Here is a 19,604-nt window from a genome sequence, read left to right as displayed (position 1 = left end):
TTTAGAATCTGGAGGATAGCTGGTAATTAAACAGAAAAAAAATGTTATTTAATAGCCATAGGCATACTGAGTCAGACCAGTGGTCCATCTAGCCCAGTATCCTGTTTTCCAAACAGTGGCCAAGCCAGGTCACAAGTACCTGGCAGAAACCCAAATCATAGCAACACTCCATACTACAAATCCAAGGGTAAGCAGTTGCTTCCCATGTCTGTCTCAATAGCAGACTATGGACTTTTCCTTCAGGAATTTGTCCAAACCTTTTTTAAACCCAGATACGCTAACTGCTGTTACCACATCCTCCAGCAAAGAGTTCCAGAGCTTAACTATTCGTTGAGTGAAAAAATATTTCCTCCTATTTGTTTTAAAAGTATTTCCATGTAACTTCCTCGAGTGTCCCCTAAATGGATCATTATTAAATGGACTTGGGAAAATCCACTATTTCTGGGATAAGCAGTATATAATGTTTAGTACTTTTTTGAGATCTTGTCAGGTATTTGTGACCTGGATTGGCCACTGTTGGAAACAGGATGCTGGGCTTGATGGACCTTTGGTCTTTCCCAGTACAGCAATACTTATGTACTTATATAGTCTTTGTACTTTTGGAACGAGTAAAAAATCAATTTATTCTACTCGTTCTACACCACTCAGGATTTTGTAGACCTCAATCATATCTCCCCTCATCCGTCTCTTTTCCAAGCTGAAGAGCCCTAACCTTTTTAGCCTTTACTCGTACGAGAGGAGTTCCATCCCATCATTTTGGTCACTCTTCTTTGAAACTTTTCTAATTCCGCTTTATCCACGGCGACCAGAACTAAACACAATACTCAAGGTGTGGACTCTCAGCATTTTTTTGAGAGACTGTTCCCAGAATTTAACCTTCTATGTTTTTACAACCATATCAGCCTAAGCATTTTTTAATCAGCTGGTGTCACACTGCCCATGATGCAGCCATTTATATACTGGCGAAACATGGCCATGTCGGGCATTTTATGTTGAATATGTGGGAGCTTTTTAATCTACTAATAAATATTGTGGGTTTTTTTTTACAAGATCTGCCTCTTTGTTTTATCTTTCACCTTGCATTTGTCCACATTAAATTTAATCTGCCATTTGGATGCCCAGTCTTTCAATTTCCTAAGCAATATTTCATCAAAACTTCAGTAGGAATAGTGTGTGTTCTTTCTTGTATTTCTAAAATTGATCGAACCACTTGGAGGGCTTCCTCTTGAGGAATAGATGTATATAATGAAGCTACACTGAGTCACCATGAAAAATGGAAATGCATCAGGACTCACCTAATAAATTTACAAAGTGAGTGGTATTGTTTATATATTTAGTGCATTTACTCAACTCTGCTCTTAAAAAGTGATCCACAAACATAAAAAGTGGTTCCAATAGCAATTTTTTCTGAATTTTGCATAGCAGTCAGATACCCAGCATCCATGCTGTAACCATTTTGTTGGATCCATAGACAATTTCTGGTAAACGTCTTGGGTTGTCTATGGACTTCTTGATGGCAATTAACTTTATCCTGTATTTCCACTGCTCCTCCCTTTGTCAGCCATCTTGATGACTATAGAGGCATCATCTTTAAATTATTCAAAGCTAATCTGAGATTTCTGGATGAATTGATGAAACCTTTGGAATTTATATCCAGCCATTTTTTTTAAATCTCATTCAAGACCATCTGCTTGAACATACTTAAAATCAGGTCTACTGGTCCTGAAGGAAACCAAGTGACCAGTTTAAGTAAGTGGACGATGGTCTCATAATTGTTCTATCAGTGTTATATGGCTTATCACTAAAAAAATATTTTAATTTTTAACAATTTAATACATTTTTCAAAATCAACCATGAACTGAAAATAATCAAAAGGGGAAGAAGGTACAAAGAATAATCCACGGGACAGAACCTGTTCTTTGTAAGATGTTAAAACCCTGAAGACAAACTAATTACCAGTGACTCAATGTTTTCAGACCTGGAATGAAAGTGGTTGTTGAGTCCCATGTCCTCTCTTTCCTTCTCATTCCCGTTTGTGGCTCTGACTTCTCCCTTCTAAAAAATATCCTGTGGATCACTATAACTACAGGAAGAATCATCTGTATGAACGTGCTTATTGTTCACTTTCTGAATTTGATCAGGATACATCCTTGTTGTCATTGATTGTCTGTCTGCTTTATTCAATAATTAGCAACATTAAGTCAAAGGAACGTTTATTAAGTATTCTATTCCAATGGTCCATACATTCTGCATCATTTTTGAAAATCTGGGTTTCTTCTTCATCCTTAATACCATCCTGTGAATTGTACAATATTCAATCAAAATAGCACTGTTAATTTCAGTTTTCACAATCAATGATTTATCTTTATTCGTAAAATTGATCCAAAATTGCTATTTAAAAACTAATCTTTAAGACGTTTTTCTATGCAGTTCATCTAAATCTCAAGGGGTGTGTGTTAGAGTTGTGTTTTGGGCATGATTTTTTTTTTGGGGGGGGGAGTTATGATTTGGACGTTTTTCTACAGTAATGGAACATTTTCAAAACATCCAGGGCAAAAAAATAGGATGTTTTTGGCTAGACCTGTTTCAATAGTGACTATGTGCTGAAAAGGTGCCCAAACTGACCAGACGACCAATATAGGGATAAAGGCATACCCCCCCTCATTCCCCCAGTGGTCAAAGACTCCCTCCCACCCCCCTAAGAGGTGAGAGTGACAGTACATACCAGGCTCTATGACAGCTGCAGATATAGTGTCCATTCCTCTTAAAGCAGCAAGCAGATCCCTGGAGTAACTTACTGATCAATGCAGTGGTCAGCTGAGATGGGGACCCAGGCCCGTATCCCACTCTAGCTGGTACATTTGTGGTGGAAAGTGTTAGCACTCCAAAAAACACAAAATACCTGCTGAACTTACATACAGTACAGATGACACCTGCAGGCATAAGGGCTATTGTAGTGGTGTACAGTTAGGTACAATACATTTTCTGCTATTCCTGGAAGGCTCACCATGCAATATAAAGGGGTTATGATATGATGTGGTGTGTAGCTGGGACCTTTTATGTGAAGTTCACTGCAGTGCCTCCTAGGCTGCCCCACTGTTCTGCTGGAATGTCTTGTGTGGCCAGTCTAGTAAGACTGCTGGCCCCCAGACATCCCAAAGGATTTTTTTTTAGTGTTTTTGTTTGAAAATGTCCCTTAAAGAACGATGCACTGAGCACAAAAACATCTAAAATAGGGTGATTTTCAAACCAAAAAGATAGATGTATTTCTGGTTCAACAATAACCATGAGTGGCACTGGATTTTTGGACGTTTTTGCAAAATGCCCAAAATTGGATTTGGATGTCATATTGAAAATGTTCCTCCACATGTCAAATTCTGAAGGAACATTCAATAAGATGTCAGCCTGGTCAACTGAAAAACTAAAAACAGTTTTCCACAAATTTGTAGCCATCCCTAATCCACAGTATATGATACTCCCAATGGTAGAAGTCACCTGCTGTTGAACCACTGCTCTTCATCTCCACTGTCCTAGCCCTACCCCACCTTAGCCTTCCCAAATAGTTGAGTACAGTGGCATAGCCACGGGTGGGCTTGGGTGGGCCAGGGCTCATCCATTTAGGGTTCAGGCCCACCCAACAGTAGCACACGTTTAGTGGTATCTGGTGGGGATCCCAAGCTCTACCAGCTGAAGACTTCCCCCTGATGGTAACGAAAACGCTACTCTCCATGATACCGGCACCTGTGCATTCTCAGTTTTCAGGGCATGCCTGCTGCAGACTGCCAAGGTGGAAAGAAGCGTTTTCCCGCCAGCTGAGATATTTTTTGGGTGGTTGGGGGGGAAGGGGAACACTTGGTGCCCACCCACTTCTTGCCTAGGCCCACCCAAACTCTGTTGTCTAGCTAAGCCCCTGGTTGAGTCACCCACTCCTATGGCAGTGATCAGGATCGATGTACTGGCCCCAGGGACATAACTACTGCTAAGCGAGCCTCGCAAAAGGCCCAGGGCTGCCTGCTGCCCTCTGTTCTCTGTCTCCACTGTACAGCATTTCCTGTCTCCCTTCCTCAACCCCCCCCCCCCCCCCACATGTCTAGTATCTCTCTCTTCCTTCCTCTCCCCCATTCCCTCCGATGGTCCTGCACAGTTGTGGCCAGCAGAGGCAGTGATGAAAACAGGCTGTTTCTGGCCCCAGTATCAGACCCTTCTCCCTAAATCAGCCTCTGTCAACTCAATCCCAGGAGCATTACAAACCACAAATGAGACTTATGTGATATGCCAAGTGCTCCTGTCACACTCGCACCCTGCCCAGTATTGTTACATTAGCAAGGGAAGTCAATGGGTGGAGTGCAATTTTGGAACCCTGGTTTCCTTTGCACCTTGTGTGCACCTTGTGTGGCTGCATTTGGCCCTGCTCAGTCCCATCCAGTGTCCGCCCTCAGCCCCTTCTGCTAGCCCTAGCATCATCCCCCAGCCTCCTTCTCACTAAATCACTCTAGGATCCCAGCATGAACCTTCAGCTAGACTCTACTGGTCCTGCCCCCAAGGCAGCAGGAAGTGTGTGTCAGAGGGGGCAGGACAGGTAGAGCCTGGCTGAATGTTTGTGCATGAGACTGAGCTGGCTACTGTTTCATTTTTAATACCAACAGCCACCACAAAGGGAAGGAGTGATGGGAGAAAGGCAGGATTGAGGAGGGGTAGATCATGGGGGGGGGGGGGGGCAAGAAGCACTGATGCTTTACCCAAACCCAGCAATCTAGATGCCACCCTGGTGTTGCTCCATGAAGAGATGGTGAGTGGGGGAGCTGAGGGAATGAAGTCTGCTCACTTAAGTTTAGTTTGTTTCCATAAAAGGGGAGGGGGGGGGGGAGGTCACCAATTTCCAAAAATGCCTTCAAAATCAGTCCATCACGTTCAGTTGAGAAATAATGAGAGAGAGCGAACATAACCAGAAAGTTCTGATTCAGTTAGATTGTAAATTAGGCTCGTAGCAGTTGTGGGGCCCTCTGCCTTGCCCTACCCCACCTAGCCCTGGAAGCAGATGCAACCCAGTATACCTGAATGTAACTCACCTTGAGCTACTACTGAAAAGGTGTGAGCAAATCCAAAATAAATAAGCTGAGCAGCACACAGATGAGGCAGGGACTACAGCCCAAGTCATGCCCAAAAGTAGCCCCAGAATTTTTAACACCAAAAATAGCTATGTGACTGAGGGAGAGGGGAGGGACTCCCCCTCCCCCTGCAATTTTTGGTCTACTTTTGGGCATGAATTGGACTGGAAAATTTTTCACCATCTGGCAACCCATGCTGCTCAGGCAGCTTAGGCAGGGACTTGGGTAGTGGACATCTTTGGCTAGTGGTGCTTGGGCATCCCAACAAGGCTTGATTGAGAACAGGTGATGGCATGACATAAAAAAGTTGAAGCCGCTTAGGTTAGTCTCTGTTTCCCCTTCCCCACGCAGCCATCGTTCTGTGTATACTCAAAACAAAGCAAGCAAACCTATGAGCTGCTGCATCCAAGTTGTTGTTCTTTATTTGTTGGTAGCACTTTTATTTAATCTCACTTATATTTTCAAACATGCCAGCTTGTGTAGCATACAGATGTACACAGAGGAAGTATAATAATGGTATAATTTTCATAGGTAGAATAGTAATTTGTTATAAATCATAATCAGTGTGCCTTTTGGAGGGGCTGGTTACAGGGACTCCCTAGCATGTGCTGTATTCGTGTAGACATTTTTTTCTCCTGGTGAAGCACCACTAAAACAGATATCATATTATGAAAATCAGGTGCTTAACATTTAGCCCCGTTTACTAAGCCGTGCTAGTGGCTGCCACGCAGCAATGCCGACATAGCCCATTCAAAGTAAATGGGCTGTGTCCGCATTAGTGCATGGCAGCTGCTACAGCGGCTTAATAAACGGGGGGGGGGGGGGGGTTAGAGTTTCTATCTATTTATTTATTTACTTATATATGACATTTATATCCCACACCATATAAATATAAATCAACATATGCATCCAGTTTTTCCTACATAACCACACAACCATGGAACGCACTACCAAAAGCCGTGAAAACAACGTATGACAACCTAAGCTTCCAGAAATCACCAAAAACTAACCTGTTTAAAAAGGCATGCCCTACCGATCCAACTTAAATGTCTGAACTCTGCAACAGGACGAAACCAAGCACGTAATGGAAATAACATAACTCTTCCGCTCTACGATTCCCGATTGTGTCTGTTCCACATGAACCTTATTTTACCACAGCATCACCTTGTATTTGTTCATACTCAAAGCCCATCTCTTCTCCCTTGCTTTTGGCGCCTAACCACCTTCCCTACATAGCTTATAACCTTTAGATTGTAAGCTACCTACATTGACTACATAAGTTGTAAGTCACCTACACTGACTACATAGTTTGTAACCTTTAGATTGTAAGCTCTCTTGAGCAGGGACTGTCCTTCCCCATGCTAAAATTGTACAGCGCTGCGTAACCCTGGCAGCGCTATAGAAATGCTAAGTAGTAGTAGTAGTAGTAGTAGTATATCGGAGTCGGCGAACGCCTCTCCGGCACTATGTAAGCCACATTGAGCCGGCAAATAGGTGGGAAAATGTAGGATACAAATGTAACAAATAAATAAAAATAAACATCAAACATGAATTAGGTTGAAGCCTGGTAGCATTTAAAATCTTTTTTTGCCTGTGCCCAGATTAAAAGAGAAAGATGGTTTGTGGAAACTTGCTCCTTTTGTTTTGTGGAATGCAGTGGTATATTATAAAAATGCACTTTATATTGTTTATAACTACTATTTAAAAGAGAGAAATTCAATCATGAGGGTAGATCTACCTTCATGCAGAAGTCCAGAGTCAGTCTAAATGTGTCAACATTTTCCAGTTCTGTGATATATATATTTATTTCTTCTTGGAGTGGAGGAGTAGCCTAGTGGTTAGTGCAGCAGACTTTGATCCTGGGAAACTGGGTTTGATTCCTGCTGGAGCTCCTTGTGACTCTGGGCAAATCACTTAACCCTCCATTGCCCCAGGTACACATAAGTACCTGTACATTATATGTAAAGCACCTTGAATGTAGTTGCAAAAACCACAGAAAGGCAGTATATCAAGTCCCATTCCCTTACAAGTGTGTTTGGTTGTAAAAGGCATGCTTTTGTTTGGTGGTGGTGGGGGGGGGGGGGGGGAGCAGCAGTAGAATAGATGGAGGTGAATAACATTTATGTTTTCCAAATGGTGATGCATAGCTTGATGGGATGTCCTTGTTGTAAGACCAGAACAAATAATTTCTTAGGTTCTTGTTTAAAATTAACCAAGGAGAAACAAATCTGGTGGAGGAAAAATGAGTCAGCATGAGTTCAGCAAACAAAATCTAGCCTTAAAACTATTAGCTGGTTGATATTCAGCAGAAGTTAACCAAGTCAACATCAAGCTTCCTAATATTATTTGATAACAGCATTTTCTCAGTTATTACCCAAATGTGAACACAATTATGTTAATTAATAAATTTGGATGTTACTGAATTCTGTCTCACTGTATTTCCAGTTTTGGCACAGTATAAGTCATAACAAGGACAAAATATAAGAAAACCAATGGACTACATTAGGGGGGGCTTATAGCCCATTTAGTTATAGTTAAACAAATAAGAGATCTGCATGAAAGAAAATATTTTTATTATTTTGATTTATGAAAACCACTTGTCCCTGATGAGGTGAAGATGTGATTCCATGTTTACTTCCATTTAATTTCAGTCTGTTCCATCTTTATAACACCAGACTTCCCAAGGCAGATTACAACAGTTAAGATGAACCCATCAGGAAACAGGACATCCTCATTTGTATTGCATAGAACAGTGTAGAAAAATAAGCATAAACAGATACATTAATCTTTGAAGCTGTTTAGTGATGTTCATATCTAGCTATGGGAAGCTTTCAAATAAATTAAAAAGCAGTCAAATAAGTACATAAAAAATTATTTTGTCATCCCTCCACTTTTTAACGCACAGCCTATCCCACTGGAACAGCTTTTGACTTTTTACAGATGGACCACGCATAGTCCCTTATATTTCTAATAATCTTTGGCTATTGTTGTCAATAGCGTTTGCTATTGTTTTGGGTGAACTAAAACGGCGTGAAGCTCCGCCTACTGGCTTCAGCATGTATAATGGACTAGACACAGGAACACCCTTATCCTCCTATTTTCTTCAACCTCATCGGGGTATCCCATTCCCCACCAGCCATTAATCCTACGCTGCAATTCTGGAGGGGGCTTGATATTAAAGTGGGGATGGTGGGTGGGGGGAGGTCTGGCTAAGCCCAAATAATGGGGGACCCATCTTAATTTTTCTGTCCGGTGTCTATTCAGTCCTAGGTACACCAATGACTGGCACTGATGCTCTGAGTGGGAGAAGGGGCTCAAAGACTGCTAGAATGAGATACTCTTTAAATGCGTGACTCTCATGAGTTTGACTTGGCATCCCCAAGCTGTCATTCATTCTCCACTGCATTAGCGAGCGGCCATGGGGCTGGTGTGGGGAAGGATCTGGACCGCAGAATCTTTTCTTAACCCTCTGCTCACACGTTTCAGCTTGATTAAGCCTGCGCATGCCCGCTGGCGCTGGTTGCTCTGAGGGGAAGGGGAGGGGGGAAGAGAACATCATCCGTAGTTGTGTGTGCGCACGCGCACTGCAGAGGGACTGCCTGAACGCGGCTGACGCCGGGTCTCAGGAGTTCGGCTGCGGCGGCGCGGGCGCGTTCCTAGTGGTTTGTTCCTCGGCCGGGGATGGTGAAGACGCGTCTGCAGCGCTTGCTGACTGTTATCAATAGAAGAATGATGAAGCTGCTGGTCGGACTCGCCCTCGTGGCTTATGTGGCTTGTGAGTGGGCTGCCTTCCTTCCTCCTTCATTCATTTGTGTGGGGTTGTGTTTGTTTTTGTTTTCTGTTGAGGAGTTCTCTCCAGTGCCTGGTCCCCTTCTCGCTGCAGAAGTGCAGAAGGATTCTTTTTCCCACAGTTGCACGGCTTTTTAAGTCTTGCTTGGGTTCTCCATGGCGACGGCAGTTGTGCGTCTTATAGCAATTGAGTGCTACAAGTTGGCGAAGTCGCATCCTGCTTAGGCCTTGGGAGTAAACACTGCAGCCCATCAGGAGCGTTGCACATGTTCACGAGCAGGCTGAAGTGGTCCGTTTTGTCATATGGGAGGCTTGGATTGCCGGGCAAACCGTGGGTCTTCATGTAACACTAGAGTCAGCAGACTAGGGAGTTTAGCCAGGCACTTACATGTCAGAGTGTGGGAAGGGGATAGTTAAAGCAAAGTTGTGTATTTTAACTTGTTTACTGCGCAAACCATGTTCTCGTAAGCGTAGTTTGGGGTGGGGTGGGGGGGGGGCAGCCCCCTCCCCCTCCCCCTCCCCCTCCCCCTCCCCCTCACCCTTTGTGGGAACTAATGTAGGTGGGAAAATGTGGGATACAAATGCAATAAATAAATAATGCTTGAATGGTCCCCTTCCCCCAGTCCTATTTGATTTTCTTGTCATTTACTTCTCCAAAGTAAGCAGACAAATTACACCTATTTGTGTTCTCAAGAGCCTAAAATAGCTATAACTTCCATCCCCTCATCCACCCAATTTGCAGCACTCTAAAATCTACACAGGACCGTGGTGGTTGGTGTTTAAACCCTACCTCTGCAGCACAAATAGACGTGGGGCACGTATGCCTTTTTCAAGGTGGCTGATTGGCTAGATTTAAGAACTTTCAGTAGGCTAAAGCTAGTCTTTTACTGTTTTAATGGAACAGATAGTTGGTGGATGCTATTCTTGTTTCAGTGTTTTCCATGTTTATAAATAGGTTCTGCTGATTAATTTTATTTTAATGTAAAACAAAAGTGAAAATTTAAAGGCCTCACCAGGGTACTAGCTAGTTTAGTCTAATAGTGGAGGAGTAGCCTAGTGGTTAGTGCAGTGGACTTTGATCAAGAGGAACTGGGTTCGATTCCCTGCAGTTCCTTGTGACTCTGGGCAAGTCACTTAACCCTCCATTGCCCCAGGTACAAATGTAACACCACTTTGAATGTAGTTGCAAAAACCACAGAACTGAGATATATCAAGTCTGTTCCCATGCTATAATACTTTGAATGTAGTTGCAAAAGCCACAGAAAGTCTTATTCCCAAATATGGGCACCAAATCAGGTGTTTTCCTTTATGCTATAGTTTTTGATACAATTGCATTCAATAGAATTCATGCACAATTAAGTGTATAGCACTGGGTTTTAATTTAATGAAAACTTTTGTGTGGGGGGGGGGGGGGGGGGGGGGGGCGGGGGTTGTGCATGGTCCAGCAGATACTCTTACCTAAAAACAAAAAATGAGTTGGCATAGGGTGCCTCAGTGGCAATACCTTGCAGAAGACCGGGCAGGCTGAGTATATTGTGGAAGTAACATTCACAGACTCTTGGGGGAGGGGGGTGCAGGATCAGTCATCATCATCTCAGTTGTCATGCAGTGATGACACCCAGTGACCGGAATTGGTACCTATGTTAGTTGGCCGAAGCGCTAACGTCTGTGTGATGGTTATACACGTAAATGTTTAGAATAAAGGTATTTTTTTGTGTGTGTATTTACACACTTAACTGCCAAAATTCCACTTTAGTGCTATTCTGTAATTATTCACTTAGGTTACATAGCACGGGCGGAACTTGGGCGGGGCTCAAACTTGCAGGCATAACTTGGACTACTGTAAGCTATGCAGGTATTAGCCACACTTAGATGCATATATACCTGGTTATGCAATTATTCTATAAAGGAAAAATAGGTGTTTATTTTCATTTAGAGTCCTTCCAAGTACCCTCTGGGTGCCTAATTGCCCTTATAATGCTGTAGCCCAGTAGAGACTTGTTTAAATTACAACTGAGTTGGATTCCCATTAGGAGCAGGAAGAAACGGCCAGGCAAAAAGAATTAGTACTCTGTTTATTGTAAATAAATATACATTTTAAAATTTGTCTTCCAGTGAAAAGTAACTTCCAGGCTCAGTGCGACTCTTAAAGTTAAGCAGCATTTCCCAAACTGTGCGCCACGGCGAACTCACAGGGGTGCTGCGGGGCAGATGGGAGGTTCACAGGCAAGTACCGGGACATCACTTAATGTCAACGTCTTTAATCAAAGTTGTATGGAGTTCTAGGAAATCTACATGGCTGGGGCAAGCTACTGATTGGTCATGGAGCCTGTCTGGCTCCTAAAAGGGCGATCCTGATTGGGAAGCAAGGAGTGAGGCTCTTTGTTTCCAAATCAGGATCTCCCTTTTAGGCACCAGACAGGCTCCGGTGACCAATCACAGCTGAGCTGTGATCGGTAGCTTAGCCACGTGTGGCAGGAAAACGGCAGTCCTCTGTCGGTGAAAAAGATTTTGTATGCAGCTGGCAGAGAGAAAGAGATAAAGGTAAGCACAGTTCATCTTGACCCTGTAAGAATTGCAAGTTAAAAAAAAAAAAATCACAAAATCAAGGGGAGGCTTCTGGGTTAGTGACAGGTATCATGTGGGAATCGCTGTCGCTGCCAGGGACCTGTCCAAACAGAGGGAGAATTGTGGGTGGGTGGAGGGAAGGAGATATGCTTCAGGAGGAATGAGGGGCATAAGTGGAGAAAGGGGAGAAAAGCGGAGAAAGGGGTGAAATCTTGTATATAGGGGTTGAGGGGAGGGTGAGGTGCTGCATGGAGAGGGGTCAGAGAGGGAGAAATGTTGGACATAGGGGTGGAGGGAAGGGAGAGAAGGAGAAATACTGGACAGGATGTTTAGTGGGGGGGGGGTGCGGGGGCAGTAGAGACCTGTGTGGCCGGGGAGAGGGGGTGGAGACACGTGTGACGGGGGAGGGGTGCCGCAAAAAAATTCTTGGACACTGAGTGCCTTGAACCATTGAGTTAGGCAGTCAGCCTTCTAATGGTTGTTGACTCAGTAATAACTGAAGCCCCGATGCTCAGAAGCAAATTGCGGATGCTAGAGACCATTAGCACCAGACCATCACTTGCATTTGCTGCTGCTAAATGCTCAGAGCCAACAAATGCATCGAACTCGTTGGCTCTGGGCACAATGAGTATGCAGATACATGCAAAAGAAGGCCTCCTGCATTGCTCCCCAGTGCTCAATGGGCAGCGTGCCAAACAATGGCACTCCTCCCATGGCAAACCCTATGCCAGTTCAGAGCTGGCGTTAGAGTTGTGGCATTCAGGAGCCGAATAGGGGAGACTGGTGCTGCTGGTGGTGAAAAGCCCAAGTGGTCCGGGGGACCCCAGACCCCCTTCAAGTTGTCAGGGCCTGGTGGTCCAGTGAAACCCATACCCCCCCCCCCCCCCCAAAAAAAAAAAAAAAGCCTTGTGGTCCAGCAGCAGGTAGGCTCTGTCCAGTACATCCCAGGATGCACTGGACAGGGCACAGTGTTGCTATTTTGAGGACCGCCCAGCAGAAGGAGGGAAGGAGTCCTAATCCCTCCTCCTCCTTCAAGGTACAAGGGGGTTGGTTTGGGGAGCCACCACTAGACAACCGGGGCTTATCTTTGGGGTGGGGGGTGGGGGTTTTGGCCAGGGGTCCCACTACATCACCAGGGTTTTATTTATTTTCAGGAAGGGATCTGGGGTCCACCGGACCACCAGGTCCTCACATCTTTGAAGGGGGGGGGGTCTTGAGTCCTCTGGACCACCAGGACCTTCTGTGTTTGGGGGGGGGGGAGGTGCGGGGTCCACCGGATCACCAGGGCTAATGTCTGGGTATGGGTGCCCCTAACTCCGGAATAATGCCTTGATGATGAATGCTATGAGCGTGTCTATATTTCCATCTCATTAGCGTTGAGCATTAGGGAGTTCTTCTAGGGTGCTGTTCCAGCATTGGAGTGTTGAGCGTCTGGGCCTTTGCTGGAAAAACAAAACTTGCAAATTACAGAATGACATCACGTAAGCAACCTGAAAGCTGTGTTTTTACAAATTCTTAGTGCAAAGGACAGCTTAAAGATACACATTAAGAATGAAGTGTTCAAAGTAACAGAAGGGATGTTGCCAGGGAAATAATATGCCAACTGAATCAAGACGTACCAGCTCATCAGGAACCGACTCGAGACCTTCCAGTTTTTAGTTTGTTTATTTCTCGTCCATAGGAGGCCTGGCATTTTTGCAGCTGTTGAATTAAGGGAAATGTGACTTGATATACCACCTTACTGAGGTTTTTGCAATTACATTCAAAGCAGTTTATATATATTATTTTGTACCAGGGGCAATGGAGGGTTAAGTGACTTGCCCAGAGTCACAAGGAGCTGCAGTGGGAATTGAACTCAGTTCCCCAGGATCAAAGTCCACTGCACTAACCACTAGGCTACTCCTCCACTCCTGGTTGGTGCTCTACTTTATTCATATATTCAGTGGTCCTATACATTTAAATACTGCTGCAAATATGTCTGTGGTGGCTGGCATCACCACTTGTTCATTTGAGCTAAGCCTCTTATTTTGCTGGCTTAAATGAGTAAATTATGAGAGCAGCTGAATTTCTCTGTAATCTGGATAATTTTTTGACTGCCCGTGGCCTTTTCCAACCACAGCTTTTGAATATATGGTTAATTTTTTTATCCAACTTGCCACAGCATGGTGAATGGGGGGGGGGGGGGGGGGTGAGGTTAGTATGTTGGGAGGAGGGACTTGGTGTTTTGATTAGGGGTGCAGGGGATTTGTTACTATAGATCCGGGGGTGTGGTGCTGTTGAGGGGGGAGGGTTGTGTTTGTGACTGGGGAATTTGAGGTAGGGATGTGGAAGGGGAGGGAGAGTACCGCTGTAATAGAATATAGTAGGCCCTGCACCTGCTCCCGTGTTATCTGCAACTGCATGTTACAGTGCCATGTGGCGTAGCAAGTGTCCACCATGTGTGGTAAAATGCAGGGAGTGTGTTGGCATTTGCCCTGCATTTACCATAAAGGCTTTACAGTTACTGCATGTTAATTTTGCTGTTTTACATGTGGTAACTGCAAAACCTACTACACTTTAGTAAAAGGGCACCCCTAGTGTTTATGAATGGAAGCTCCAGAATGCACAGTGTGGTGTTAATTGCATTGTATTGACCTGCACTTATCTGTTTATTGAGCAGTTGTGCTTTGTAAAAAATATTTGTGGTGGTAGATTTGGGATAAATCATTGCAAATATGTAATGGTTGTATAACCATGGTTCTCTTCTAAAATATTATCAGTTACACAAAGCAAATCACTTTATTATTAAAATGATAATTAAATGATTTAAGTAAAATCTTACTTTCTAGTCATTTAATATCTACTGTGGTGGTTCAGGGACCAGTTCAAGTTAGCCTGTGGCTGTCGGGTTCCCCCTTTTTTTTTGCATGCTGTCTGGCTCCCTGCTTTGGGGCAGGCTGTGCTACTTACTATTGGCTTTTCTGCGGAGCGTGTCTGGGGAAAGGAGCAGTGAGTGCAAGGGATCCAAAAGGTAGGAGAGAGGATAGGTACTTTGAAGGGAGATCTCTCCCACTGCCACACAATTAAACATATAAAATTCAATAATTTAAATGGTTAACTTAAAAAAAAAAGTTACATCCTCACTGAGCACGTAGACAAGAATGAGCATGAAAGCTTGGTTACTTCACCTAATAAGAGTATGGTTTGGTGATCAGCAGAAGGTCTCTAATGAAATAATACATTATTTTTCCTTGGATTAATCAAAAATATTTGTTATAATTTTAGATTCTAAGCTATTTTATGAACACCAGATTAATGCTTTGGTAAGGAGATTTTTTTCATCTAAGGAAATCGAGAACTATTAGGGCATCCTTAAGCCCTGGTGGATTTTGAACAATAGCACAGGCTATTTTGCTTCCATTATTGGATTATTGTAATTCTTTTTATTGTGGCATAAATAAACAAATGCGGCAACTCCAACGTCTGCAAGCTACAGCTGCTAGATTAATTTTTGGATCAGGCAGGTTTTGTGAAGTTAACGCCCTGTTGAATAACTTGCATTGGGTAATATTTGAACCTCAAATTCGATTTAAAATAGCCTGTCTGGTCTATAAGTGGGTTTATGGTGCTAATTCAGTTATGGTAGGAAACTTTCTTATATCCTCAATAGAGAATGACATTGGGATGGGGACCCGCATTAACTGCGGGGATAGGGACAGAGCCTGTGGGGACGGGGTGGGGATGGAGACAGAGCCCGTGGGAATAGGGGCAAACTTTGTCCCTATGTTATTTTCTACTTTGAAGCCTGTTAATGAACTGGACTGTTATTTATGTTTGAGTGATGCAGACAACAATATTTTGAATTTTTTTTTTTTGGAAAAACAAGCAAACATGCTGGCCACAACCAACAAAATTTGCATGGGGGATACTGTACATTTCTGCTACCAGCACATCTTCTAAGAAGACATCGTCTATTGCAGGAAGGACTGTGGAAGACAGGAGAGCTAGACTGAATCCTGAGATTGTTGATGACTTACTCATCCACAAATTAAAAAATCATAACAGTGCTTCATGAGGCATATTTTTCCCCAGCTAGGGCATACAGAGCGGGTTGTATTTTGTACCCCTGGACATTTTAATAGGGTGGATTAGGATTCCTTGAGGTAGAAGTCAGCTATTTTGGGGGTTGGAAGGGTGTGGGGGGGTTATTATAGTTCATTGTTATTATTGTTTTCCATTTGTGATTTATAAACAATTGCACAGCATATTGTTCCTTTTTATACTTTAATAAAAAGATTTAAATACAAAATCATAAGTGCTTGAGTCTTCTTCAGATGAGGATAGAGCCCACGGGGATGGGGTGGGGACGGTTACAAAACCTGCAAGGGCAGGGAAGGAGACAGGGCCTGCGCCTGCGGGGACAGTACGGGGATAGAGACAGAACCTCTGGGGATGGGGCCAAACTTTGTCCTCGTGTCATGTTCTAATCCCCAAGTCATAGAGGGCATTAAAATCTGTCTCTCGATGTCCCTTCTATTCAAAATAAAAAAAAGCAATTGAATTCTGTTTGGAAACATGCTGTTGCCTTCCAAGGCACAAAAATATGGAAGAGTTCACTTAACTACTCCTTACAGTTCTTTTCGAAAGGTTTTAAAAACGTATTTGTTCACTTCTTAAAATGTTATGTTTTATGAAAATGATGTAGATGGATATTGTTATTAAGATTAGATTATTGATTTAATCTGCCTTGGCTTGGGTATCTCTTTGCTCTGTGATCTGTTTTACATCACAGGTGAAAAGCGGAATAGAATAGAATTTTATTAATTAATACTTAGTGTCTGGTCTGATTTTCTGTTCTGGTGATGCTTACATTAAGCAATTTTTCTTCCATCATTCAAATGCTGGAATAGTTATGCACTTAAAAAATAAATTGCAGTGATTTTTGTATTTTATTCTAAACTCCTTAATACTAGAACTGAAATAGCTTTCAGAACGCCAAAGGACAAATTGTCCTCTTTTCACTTTATTGCTGCAGAGACAACATAGATAGCTAGTCTGATGCATGAAAGTTGGTGGATTTATTGATGTCCTTAATTTCCTAGTCATCTGTTTTTCATTCATTCATTCATTCAAGTATTTATATGCCACTTAGACCTAAGTGGTTTATAGTTTATTTTACAGGTACTGGGTCTGTCCTTAGTGGGCTCACAATCTAAGTAGTACATTGTACTGCTTTTGTACCTGGGGCAGTGGAGGGTTAAGTAATTTGCCCAGGGTCACACAGAGCCGCAGAGGGAATTGAATCTAGTTCCCCAGGATCTCGACCCACTACTGACCATCAGGCAGCAGCAGGAATTGAACCCAGGTCCCCAGGTCCACAACCTACTACACTAACCATTAGGCCACTTGCTCTCTCTCCTTGATAACCATAATTTTTATTCCATTTTACCATCACTTTCACACTCTGCTTTGGTTTTATTCTAATTGACTGCTTTTGTTTTGTTACATGCCATTGTTTTTCTTTTTTCTTAAACTAGCCAAAGGTCAGTGCTGTTTGCCAAGCTACATACCTTGCAGCTGTGTTTGTACTTTGGTATGCAGTTCTGCCTGAAATTATTGCAAAGCTTAATTTTTGACCTTGCAAGGCCTCATTATTTTTTGACCTATTAAAGCCTTGTTATTGTTGATGTATGATTTCAAATACTTCTATGATACATTACAGCTACACCCTTTCTAATAAGATGCTGGTTAGAGTTCATTAACCTCCAGCTTTTAATTTTTCTATATAATGGTATAAAAGGCCTGTGTTTTTCTTAAACTGCAAGGGATTCTGGTTGTTCAGGAGTGCTTAAGGTTGCAAGTTAGCCTTTACTTTGCTCACGTAGCATACTTTATTTTTCTCCTCCAGCTCTTCTTGAAATTGCAGCTTTGTTTTTCCTTATTATCTTCAGTATTTTATTGATTTTTAATTGTGAACATTAAAAAGGTATTGTATCAAATGCATACATTCAGATTTAAACATAAATTTCCTGAATTGTGGTTTTAAGGTTATGGATGATTAAGACTGTAAGTAAGTTTTCCTTATCTGTAATTTTATCTTTTTATGGCCAGAGGAGAGATCTGATGTAAAGTTTTCTTCTGGCTTTAAGATTTCGATGATACAAAACCTGCCATTGCCCTGGCATCATAAGAAATCTTGAATTCTCTGTTCCCAAGTGACGTGGTGGGAGTATATTATGATTATAATAATATTCCATTCTGTCTTTTTGTTGTTTGGATTTGCCAAAGATCTCAGTGAACAGCTGACAACAAATTATGGGGTTGGCACTGGGGCACCACAAGGAAGGAAGGATATGGAGAACTCTTTCTGTAGACTTTGGTAGAGCACCTCAAAATGAGGCAGTGAGTTGAATAGGTCATGGTATTCTCACAAAATTGAGAACAGTGGTGCTTATCCATAAAACCTTGGTGTATTTTGATTTTTACATTTACTGGCTATATAATAGGACAGTAGATTAAGGATCAAGTGGTTTATAATCTGCTTAGTTCTCCTTCTCTCTAGTTTTCTACCACCTTGGGTAAATGAGAATATAAATATCCATATTTAAATTAGTACTAAACCTTCCCATGTCTTTTTCTCGGGGGTGCAAACACAAGGCCCACTGGCTATTTCCAGCCCAATGAGCTGTTTCAGCCATCTAGTAAAAGACATCTAATATAATAATTTGCACTTCCAACGTTCCAATGTCTCTGGCTGCGTTTGTAACCACCAGCTGACGTCACCAGAGACATTGGAATGTTGGAAAAACCATTTCCTAACCCCCCTCCCAGTTCCAGGGTTCCCCCGTCCGTCCCTCCCTTCCACTTCCAGGCCCCCTGCCTCAGAATGTAAAAAGTCATATTGGACTTACCAAGTTGGGTTACGTCGCCCACCAGTAGTGCTAAAAGCCGTGCAGCCTCGGCCCTTCTCTCGCTGTCTGTCTCTCAGCTCTGGTCCTGCCCTCATTTCCTGTTTCTGCAAGGGCGGGACCAGAACTGTGAGACAGACAGCGAGAGAAGGGCCGAGGCTGCACGGCTTTTACCGCTAATGGCGGGCGTCGTAACCCTGACTTGGTAAGTCCAACATGACTTTTTAAGTTCGGAGGCAGAGGGCCTGGAAGTGGAAGGAAGAGAGGGACGGACGGGGGTCCCTGGAACTGGGAGGGAGGGATGACCCTGAAACTTGGAAGGAGGGAGGGAGCAATGGAGGGAGGGACCCTGAAACTCGGAAGGAGGGAGAGGGGCCCTGAAACTTGGAGGGATGGAGAGAGGGGCCCTGAAACTCGGAGGGAGGGAGGGACCGAACGTCCTTGAAACTCGGAGGGAGGGAGGTGACGACCTTGGCACTCGGAGGGAGGGGGAGGGGACCCTGAAAATCGGAGGGACGGAACGGCCTTGGAACTCGGAGGGAGGGGACAGCCTTGGAACTCGGAGGGAGGGGAGGAAACGACCCTGGAACTCGGAGGGAGGAGGGGAGGGGGACGACAACCATGGAATTCAGAGGGAGGGAGGGAGGAGGGGCACTGGAACTGGGAGGACGGCCCCTGGAACTGGGAGAGAGGGAGGGGAGGGGACGACCCTGGAACTCGGAGGGATGGAGGGAAGGGGATGACCCTGGAACTCGGAGGGAGGGAGGGGGACGACGACCCTGGAACTCGGAGAGAGGCAGGGAGGGAGGGACCCTGAAACTCCCTGGGAAGGGGGGCCCTGAAACTCGGAGGGAGGGAAAGGGGGGGCCCTGAAACTCGGAGGGAGGGAGAGGGGGGGCCTGAAACTCGGAGAGCGGGGGGGGGGCCAAAAAGCGGAGGGAGGGAGGGATGGAACGACCTTGGAACTCGGAGGGAGGGAGGGGAGGGGACAACCCCGGAATTCGGAGGGGGAGGGGGAGGGGGACGACAACCATGGAATTCGGAGGGAGGGAGGGGCACTGGAACTGGGAGGACGGCCCCTGGAACTGGGAGGGAGGGAGGGAGGGAGGGCCCCCCCCAGCCACGGCCACACACTCATTCTCACACACACACACTCGCACCCAGTCTCACTCTCTCTCTCTGTCACACTCACACACTCGCACATTCACTCTCTTTCGCTCACACAGTCACTCTCACACACACTCTGTCAAAC

At 44.1% G+C, this 19,604-nt stretch overlaps 1 protein-coding gene across 1 annotated transcript in view; it reads left to right on the top strand.

Annotated features, from left to right (window-relative positions):
* Positions 1-8,692: 8,692 nt before the first annotated feature.
* The window catches only part of UXS1 (UDP-glucuronate decarboxylase 1), a 130,792-nt gene continuing 119,880 nt past the window's right edge, over positions 8,693-19,604 (top strand). The window contains 1 exon segment of the mRNA XM_030201461.1: positions 8,693-8,883. Within this exon segment, the coding sequence (XP_030057321.1) occupies positions 8,790-8,883 (94 nt within the window). The 5' untranslated portion in view covers positions 8,693-8,789.

This window comes from Microcaecilia unicolor, chromosome 4, assembly GCF_901765095.1.
Source record: "Microcaecilia unicolor chromosome 4, aMicUni1.1, whole genome shotgun sequence".
Taxonomy (NCBI): Eukaryota; Metazoa; Chordata; class Amphibia; order Gymnophiona; family Siphonopidae; genus Microcaecilia; species Microcaecilia unicolor.
Note: the sequence above shows the minus strand (reverse complement) of the source record. Positions and strands in the feature narration are given on the sequence as shown.